General features: G+C 37.7%; 1 protein-coding gene across 6 annotated transcripts in view; it reads right to left on the bottom strand.

Annotated features, from left to right (window-relative positions):
• Window positions 1-9390, bottom strand: part of EYA3 (EYA transcriptional coactivator and phosphatase 3) — a 120640-nt gene that overhangs the window by 53773 nt on the left and 57477 nt on the right. For 4 of the 6 annotated variants that reach the window (XM_023219473.2, XM_023219475.2, XM_023219472.2 and 1 more), the window contains one exon: window positions 3443-3580. The exons of the other annotated variants lie outside the window; for them this stretch is intronic. In XM_023219473.2, the coding sequence (XP_023075241.1) occupies window positions 3443-3580 (138 nt within the window). The remainder of the gene's footprint in view (window positions 1-3442; window positions 3581-9390) is intronic. 6 annotated transcript variants of the gene reach the window in all.

Genomic DNA, 9390 nt, shown 5'->3' with positions numbered 1-9390 from the left:
AAAAAAAAAAAAAAAAAAAAAAAAAGATTGAATTAGGCAGGGCGCAGTGGCTCATGTCTGTAATGCCAGCACTTTGGGAGGCTGAAGAAGGCAGATACTTGAGGTCAGAAGTTCGAAACCAGACTGGTCAACATGATGAAACCCTGTCTCTACTAAAAATACAAAAATTAGCTGGGCGTGGTGGTGGGTGCCTATAATCCCAGCTACTCGGGAGGCTGAGGCACAAGAATTCCTTGCACCCAGGAGGCAGAGGTTGTAGTGAGCCGAGATCACGCCACTGCACTCCAGCCTGGGCAATAGAGCAAGACTCAATCTCAAAAAATATATATAATTAAAATTAATTTTGAAATTTCTGAAATTAATTTTGCCACTTGAATATTATTTAACCAATTAAAACATCTCAGCTGAAGAAAATGACCAAAGATAAGGCCACATAGTCAACAGATACTCTAGGAAAAGGATGATACTCCAGAAGTCAGATCTACTCATTCAAAACATTTTTATGAGCAAACAAAGGCAGTTCTCATTATGGTACCACTGAAGTACAAACTAAAGAAAAGGTTCTGATTAGAGTTAATTAAGCCAGAAGCAGATTAGGTTTTTGAGATAATTTCCCTAACTCCCCCACGGAGGATGGGCTGCTGTCAATTGAAGAATGCTTGGGGTGTAAACTTAAAAAAATTGGGCAGTTATGCAGGGGGAAAGAAACAGCCCTGGATAGCTAACATTCATTATCCATGCTAAAAGGGAAGGGAAAAGTAGGAGCAAGGAGAGTAATACTGATAGTGGTGAACTTAAGTAATTTAATACCAATAATACACATGTTTCATTTCAGCCAACAGTTTTTCTAATAATTTTTTCATCAGAATAAATGGCAAAAATTGATAACTTAATGGTTAACTTCTGCCTTAATTGCTACCCTGTGCTAATTAACCAGAAAATGGGCTAATAGATTAACCAGAAAAACGGAGGATAAGTGAATTTAGATATTTGTTAGTATAGGTTCTCAATTATGGGGGAGTTGATATTGATACCATGACCTCAATACTGAAAAGCATAAACATTGTACTCATGCTCTGGGGTCAGAATGCCCAGCTAATGTCCTGCCTTCTTAATTACTTGCTAATTTTGGGACTATGGATAAGCTACTTAGCTTTTCTGTGCCTCAGGTTCCCCCTCTGTAAAATGAGGTTTGGATTGTTGTGAGGATTACATGAGCAATATCTATCCACAGCTTAGAAAAACGTCAAGAGTATAGTAAGTACTTCATAAATACCTGCAATTGTCATTAATAGCAAAATGAAGGAAATCAGGTTAGCCAATCCAAAGGAAAAGATGTTCTAATAGATAACAAATAAGAACAGTGGTTAGTGAAGTTTAAGGGATATTTTCACGACTCTCAATTTTTAAAATTTCCATTTATTTTTTCGAGACAGAGGCTCACTCTTGTTGCTCAGGCTGGAGTACAATGGTGCGATCGCAGCTCACTGCAACCTCCGCCTCGCGGGTTCAAGTGATTCTCCTACCTGGGTCTCCTGAGTAGCTTACAGGCATGCGCCACCACGCCCAGCTAATTTTGTATTTTTAGTACAGATTGGGTTTCTCCACGTTGGTCAGGCTGGTCTCCAACTCCTGACCTCAGGTGATCCGCCTGCCACAGCCTCCCAAAGTGCTGGGATTACAGGCGTGAGCCATCGCGCCTGGCCTCATGACTGTTTTAAAGCGGTGGGTCCTAACAGACCCCAAAGAGGTGATTCCTCTTGTTTTACGAGGGAGAAACAAGCATAGCTACCACGTTCCTCAAATTCTAGACATAACTACAGAGGAATGGTGGTTTTACATTTTGGTAGAGCATTAAGAGAACCCTTGGTCTTCTTTCACAACCTAGGTGTAAGTTATCAGAGATATACCTGTTTAGAAGAGACTTGGCAACTAGACTTACCTGTGGTTGAACCCAAAAGGCCTATCAACATAGAGAAATACGAGGCCAAGTGTGGTGGCTCATATCTATAATCTCAACACTTTGGGAAGCTGGGGTAGGAGGATTGCTTGAGCCCAGGAGTTCAAGACCAGCCTGGGCAATACAGTGAGATCCCACCTCTAAAAAAAAAAAGTAGAAAAAAATAGCTGGGTGTGGTGGTGCGCACCTGCAGTCCCAGCTACTGGAGAGGCTGAGGTGACAGGATCACTTTAGCCCGGGAGGTGAAGGCTGGAGTGAGCCATGATCGCTCCACTGCATTCCAGCTGGGCAACTGAGTGAGACTCTGTCACAAAACAAAACAAAAAACCATAGTGAAATACTCTATAAAAATGAAAGGGAGTGGTGGAGAAGACAGGCAAAGTCATTCTCTCCAGTTTCTCCCTCCTGGTTTGTTCCCATCTTAGAAAGAAAGAAGGGGGAGAGGACGAGGGGAGAAAAAAAAAAAAAGAGGAGGAAACAAGCGAAGAAAAGAGGAGACTTGGTAAATAACAGGAGGTAAAGGTAGCTCAGAGGAAGGTCTCAGAACATAGAGAACAGTTCTGTTTCCACTGGACCAAGGAGAAGTAGTTTTCAAACATTTCTGAAAACAGTTAAAACCGAAAATCAAAATCTAATTAATCTACATTAAAACTTTTTTTTATCACCAAAGCGTATACATTAAGAGTACCTCAGATAGGTTTTTGAGGTCCTATACTAATCCCTCTACTGTCCATTTTATAAGAAATAAAATTTAAAAGCTAGGAAATATCATGAGAAAAGAGGCAGATGAGAAGCCAGGTACAAGGATACTAGTCCCAGTCTGGAGCAATGACAAATTGCCTGCACTGGATTTGGAAGAATAGACAATGAATTCCATAGTGCCTTTTGAGTTTTTTGTCTTCTTTCCTAATAGTCCTGTCATAATTCTAACTCTGTTACAGGAAGAACTTGGAAGGTAAGATGTTTAGAGCTTAAGCTTTAATACTATGCTTTTTATCCTGAAAGAGAAATAAGAATGAACTTCCTGAGCAAGAGAAATGCTCTCATCAAGTAGTAAACGGGGTATAAGTGTGACAAAGACACAGCAGAAAAGCAGCACACACCTCACATACCGCTATGACAATTCATACAGGTCAGCAAAATTCCAACCCATGTAGTCTTCTGCTCATTTATAGGACAAAATGTCAGTGAAAATAAACTAGAACAAAATCAAGGGGTTTTCTGGACACCAACATGCAAAAGGGAAGGCTTCATTTCTATTAAGCAGCTCACATTCAAAGGCTAAACTACTTATAAACCACACTCCTAAGCTGTGGTTTGCCTAACACAAAAAGCATGCACAAATCCAAGTATCACCCCCTTTCTATTTTAGAAGACAGAGCTCCTGTATTATCCAATTTGTTTGTTTGGAGATACAGGTAGATTAAAAGCAAGAAACAATAATAATAATTTAAAAACACACACACAACCATGCCTATTTACCTTGAATGGGATAAGAATAATGTGCTGGGCTTGGCTGGCTTGTGGTTAACCCTGTAGTGCAGGTAAGAACACTGTGTTGACTTGGAGATGGAGTCTGAATTAAACCACTTTCAGGTTTCATACCTGGCCACAATGCACCTGAATCAGATAAATTGGACCAATTACAAACAATACACTGGGACTGAGGAGCATGGTTATGCTTTCAAATATCAGCCAGTAGGTTTAAAATCTAAATCTTAAAAATAAATTTGCTTGTAAGAGAAAATTATTGAATCTCCCACTTGTAATACACCACAAGCAAATAACACTTTCAAAGAATTAGGGGATAAGGGCAAAGAAACAAAAAGCTTGCCACAAATCCCAATATGTATATAAATTCATTTCAATGATTGGGGGAAACTGACCAGGATTCAGAAAAAAGAGTTATTGACACCCAACTGGAGTATCTGTTATAAAGACTGCCTGATGTCCATGTACAGTGATAATTTATCCAAACTGTCAAGGTAGGAGACATTCCATATAAGTTTAAAATCCACTTACCCATTAAACAAGGACCAAATTTTTCTAAAATATATTAAATACTTCTCTGCCTTCTTAAGCTGGTTATTTTGTCACTTTTGTTTCTTCTGATTAGGAAAGACATACCTGCTTATTTTGTAAATTAAAAGCATTACAGAAATACATAATTTAGAAAAAAATACAGTCATATATAACCCCATCATCCAGACTTAACCACTATTAACAGTTTGTAGAAGAGTCACCCCAGATGATTTCTTCTTCGTTTTTTTTTTTTTTTTTTTTTTTTTTTTTAAATATGATAGGGTTTTGCTCTGTTGCCCAGGCTGGTCTTGAACTCCAGGCCTCACACGATCCCTTTGCCCCAGCCTCCTTTAGTGCTGGGATTATAGGCATAAGCCACTACATTCAGTCCAGATTTCTTCTATGTATTCACTAATCTTCTTTTTTAACAAAAATGGGATTGTGGTTTTTTGTTGTTGTTGCTGTTGTTAAGAGACAGGGTCTTCCTCTGTCACCTAGGCTCAAACAATCCTCTTGCCTCAGCCACAGGAGTAGCTGAGACTATGGGCGTGTGCCACCTTACTTGGCTAATTTTTTGTAGAGGTGGGTCTCACCACGTTGCCCAGGCCAGTCTTGAACCCCTGGCCTCAAGCAATCCTCCACCTTGGCTTTTTAAAGTGTTGGGATTATAAGTGTGAGCCACTGCCAGCCAACGACTGTTTTATACCCAGTATACATAATTTGCTTTTCCACATAATACCTCAAGATTCATCTTTCCAAGTCAGAACATATAAATCTATCTCATACTGACAAACATCATAGCTGTTCATTTTTACTTTCTTTTTATCATAATGCTCCTGAGTGACAATCTTTCTAAAATATATTTATATCCTTTCCTTCCTTCTTAGCAGGGAGGAAATAGCACACATACCTTTAGATTTTCTCAGTTACTGTTTCAAAAATAAAAACTGTGCTGTGCTATATATATTACAGAGATATCGCAGAGGCTATTGTGATGTATAAAGACAATTGTTTAGTACTAAACAGAACTTAATTATAGTTCTGATTTTTAGGTTCTAATTTCACTGTTTTTTCTCTGTGGTCTGTCGCTTCTTGACTTCCTTGGCTATATCTGCCTTTTAATTTGCAATAAACTAGGCAACCATAAACAAAGCTTTGCATCTGCATGACAGCCCAAGGATATTCTTTATGAGCGAAACACTCAAGTGCATGGTTTTGGTGATAATTTTGGCTACACAAAAGCCTACTTTTAAAAAAAAAAAATCTTTTTTTTTTTTTGTTTTCTTTTTTTTGAGATGGAGTTTCACTTTTTTTGCCCAGGCTAGACTGCAGTGGCATGATGATCTCAGCTTACTGCAATCTCCTCCTCCTGGGTTCAAGCAACTCTCCTGCCTCAGCCTCCCTAGTATCTGGGATTACAGGTATGCACCACCATGCCCAGCTAATTTTGTATTTTTAGTAAAGATGGGGTTTCACTATGTTGGTCAGGTTGGTCTCGAACTCCTGACCTCAGGTAATCCACTCACCTCGGCCTCCCAAAGTGTTGGGATTACAGGCGTGAGCCACCACGCCAGGCCCAAAAAATCTTAATGCCTGGTTGTTCACTGTGTTCTGAATAGCTATGGTTACTGGGTTAGTGTAGCTGAAGCTGATAATTAGGTCTAAGAAGGTTCATCAACCAAACACATTCCATGTATGACATCAGTACTAAGGTTAGCCATGACTTCAAACTCAACATTAACTCATATCATTTATTTGCTCCTACTCTGATAAACTAGGAGTGATTGAATTTATAGCCAATGAACAGATATATGCAATCAAAAATATAATACTTTGAGAATGAGAACCTCTGCTTCACCAGGGCACTGAGATACTTCAGTGCAACTCAGATTTGTCCAATTTATTGATAAATACATTTAGGAATAGTAAAGAGAAATGTGAAAGTCTTAAAAAGACCAATAGTGGGATATGATAATCACTTTTTAAGTTTTTTGAGACAGGGTCTTGCTCTATTGCCCAGGCTGTAGGACAGTGGTACAATCACAGCTCACTGCAGCCTTAACCTCCTGGGATCAAGGGATCCTCCTGCCTCAAACCCTCGAATAGCTGGGACCACAGGCACACAACGCCTGGCTATTTTTTGTATTTTTGCAGAGACGAGGTTTTGTCATATTGCCTAGGCTGGTTTCAAACTCCTGGCCTTAAATGATCCTCCTGACTTGACCTCCCAAAGTGCTGGGATTATAGGCATGAGTCACTGTGCCCGGCTTTGCCCCAAACTCTTAATGCATAAAAAGAAAATGTAATATTTTTTTCTCATCTATTAATCACATGAAATAACTTATTTTAAGAGACTGAGGAATACTGACATTGGTAGCATGAATTAGAAGCATTTGCCCTATCATAATTCATGATCATTTAAATATGTCCTGTCCAGATTAGCCATAATTAAGATTCTTGCTATGTTTGATTTTCAACAATAAAAATATTTGGGAATATCATTTTTTAAACATTTATGATGTAAAATGTGAGTATCAGTGATATGATTCCTGCTGGTTGTGTATCACACTTTTTGGTAAACAAATTGCTATTTCAATGTCACAATAACTTTCAGATTTATTGTCATCACTGTGATTTCTTTTTCCAAATAGGTTTTGACCCTATGGGGTTAGATTTATAAACATATTTTTATACTATATGAAAATAATACCTTATTATTAACAATAGTATCAACTGAGAATGTTTTGACAGTCTCCCTCTTATAAGATCAAAAATTAGAACACAAATGTCCAAAATAAGTAGGAGATAGCTAGTTGTGAATATCTTTGGCCAGAAACACAAAGTAGATGTTTAACATACAATTATTTTATGAGGAATAAAAGACAATATGGACAGTGCCTCCAGTATCACTGTACACCTGGCTCTTCAGACACGCAAATCATCTTCCTCTAAAAGCACCCCTCCCAGAATTCCAGATAATAGGCAGCATGATGACCCAGTGGTTTGACTCCACAGCACTACTGCTCATAGCAAACAAGGAAACCAAACCCTAATTACCTGACTCCCAGTCCACTGCTCTATGCCAACAACTACCAACTTTCTTAAGTACTTTTAAGTATCAAGAGCCTGCTGTAGAGAAACTGTCAGGTTAACAATGGGAAAGCAAGTCTGTCTCTGAGTGCTTTCCCGCTGCCCCCAGAGTGGGGTCTTGTCACAAACTCTACCCAAGTTTCTCAGCACAAGTACTTCACTATTGATTACTCACTATCCAAACTAATCTCATCAGTTCAATTTATAGTAACGCATATAGTGATCTTTAGAGATTAGTCTGGTGAGGAACTAAAGTATACACCAATGCTAGAAAAAGCACATGAAAGGACATTTTGGCTTGCTGATTCAGCAGCTCATTTGGATAAGCTATTATAAATAGTAAGTAATTTAATGTAAGTACTTTTCCTGATTATAAACAAAGTATATGTATATTTTTTGAAACATCTGTAGGAAAAACAGCCACTTTTTTTGCTTCCAATTATTCTTTAGGCACAATTTTTTTTCTTTCTTTTTTTTTTAGAGGCAGGGTCTCACTATATTGTCCACACCAGAGTGCAGTGGCTATTCATAGGCATGATCCCACCACTGATCAGCACTGGAGTTTTAACCTGCTGCTTCTAACCTGGGCCAGTTCACCCTTCCTTAGGCAACCTGGTGGTCCCCCACTCCCAGGAGGTCACCACACTGGTGCTGAACTTAGTGCAGATACCCAATCAGCATAGTGCACTGTAGCCCAGAACTGCTGGGCTCAAGCGATCCTCCTACCTCAGTCTCCCAAGTAGCTGGAACTATAGGCATGCACTACCATACCTGGGTATGCACATATTTTTTAAAATACTAAACTTGTATTACATCATTGTGTTTTTGTTATTATATACTGCTTTTTTCAATTAATAATATACTGTTTTCTCAAGACCCTAAATATTTTTTAAGAATATGATTTATAATGGCTATGCAGTAGTCATATACAATTTAACACATACCTTAATATTCAATTTTTAGGTTTTCAATTTTTTCACATTATAAATAATGCTTCAATGAATATGTTGGTCAGCACATTTTTGTGGGTATCTCTAACTAGTTCCATAGGATACATTCCCAGAAGTGAAATTACTGAGGGAAATGAACATCCTTAAGGCTCTTAATGCATATCACCCACTCCTCCAACTCACATTAAAGTTCTTTTAAAAGAAATCAGAACAGTTGGCACCTAAAGGCATATTTTTTGAATCCCACTAACATTAAACAAGTACCCTTTTCCTTACACATACTCCTTCAGATTCCTAGAAGTTAAACTTCTAATCTCCTTTCTGCCATCCCACCCCATTTGTATACAGCTCTGGAAAGAATATGATCAGTATTTCTTTACTTTAAAAGATTACTCATCATATAGTCTTCTTAGATTTCTTCTAGTCTTTTCTCCTTTCTTCAAGAGGAGGAAGCTTTTTAATTTCAAACTCAACTCTGAGACCATCTTTTTGATACAGACCTAAAGTTATGAGCATTTCTGGAATGAAACAAACCGGGGTTCAATTATAATCCCAGGCATTTACTAATTGTATGAACTTTCGGCACATGATTTAACTCTCAGTTTCTCACCTATAAAAAGGGATAAAGCTAGCACTTACCTCTTAGGACTGTTCTGAGGATTAAATGAGACAATACTATAAAGTGTGAAATACTTATTCTTAGCACACAGCTTGTTATAGTAAATAATAGAGATAAGGTAATATTATTATAATGAATTTTTCTGAAGCCCTATTTGCATCTGAAATAAAACAAATTAGCTAATATGAAAACAGGCAGCACTAAGATGACACGACGTACCAAAATCTTGATTTCGAAAAAAAGAAATCAAGTGTTTTCTCCTACTTAATTTAACACATTACCAAAAAAAGCCACATGATAAAACACAAGAAAACATCTTTTCAAAATACAGTCACTTTTAAGTTTTACAAACCTCTCTTATAATTTCTCTGGTAAATTGTGAGAATATGCCATCTCTATCATTCACATTACCCCAACCAAATTCTCTCTCCAGTAAGTCTCATACATTACTTAAAGTCAAATTTAAGCTAATGATTATCTCTCTCTGAATTACTGATAGAAGAAATTATGAAACACAAGTCTTCCTTGCCCTCAAATATTAAACAAAACCAGATTATTAAAGGAGCCTGTTATTAACAATATTACCAACATACAATATAAACATGTATCCTTCAAGGTTTTAACAGAGATCTATTTACTTTACAGAATTTTTTCTTTTTTAATGTATTATTATTATTATCATTACTATTATTATTTTTTTTTGAGACAGTCTTGTTCTGTCACCCAGGCTGGAGTGCAGTGGCGCCATC

The sequence above is a fragment of the Piliocolobus tephrosceles genome, chromosome 1, assembly GCF_002776525.5.
Source record: "Piliocolobus tephrosceles isolate RC106 chromosome 1, ASM277652v3, whole genome shotgun sequence".
Classification (NCBI taxonomy): Eukaryota; Metazoa; Chordata; class Mammalia; order Primates; family Cercopithecidae; genus Piliocolobus; species Piliocolobus tephrosceles.
Note: the sequence above shows the minus strand (reverse complement) of the source record. Positions and strands in the feature narration are given on the sequence as shown.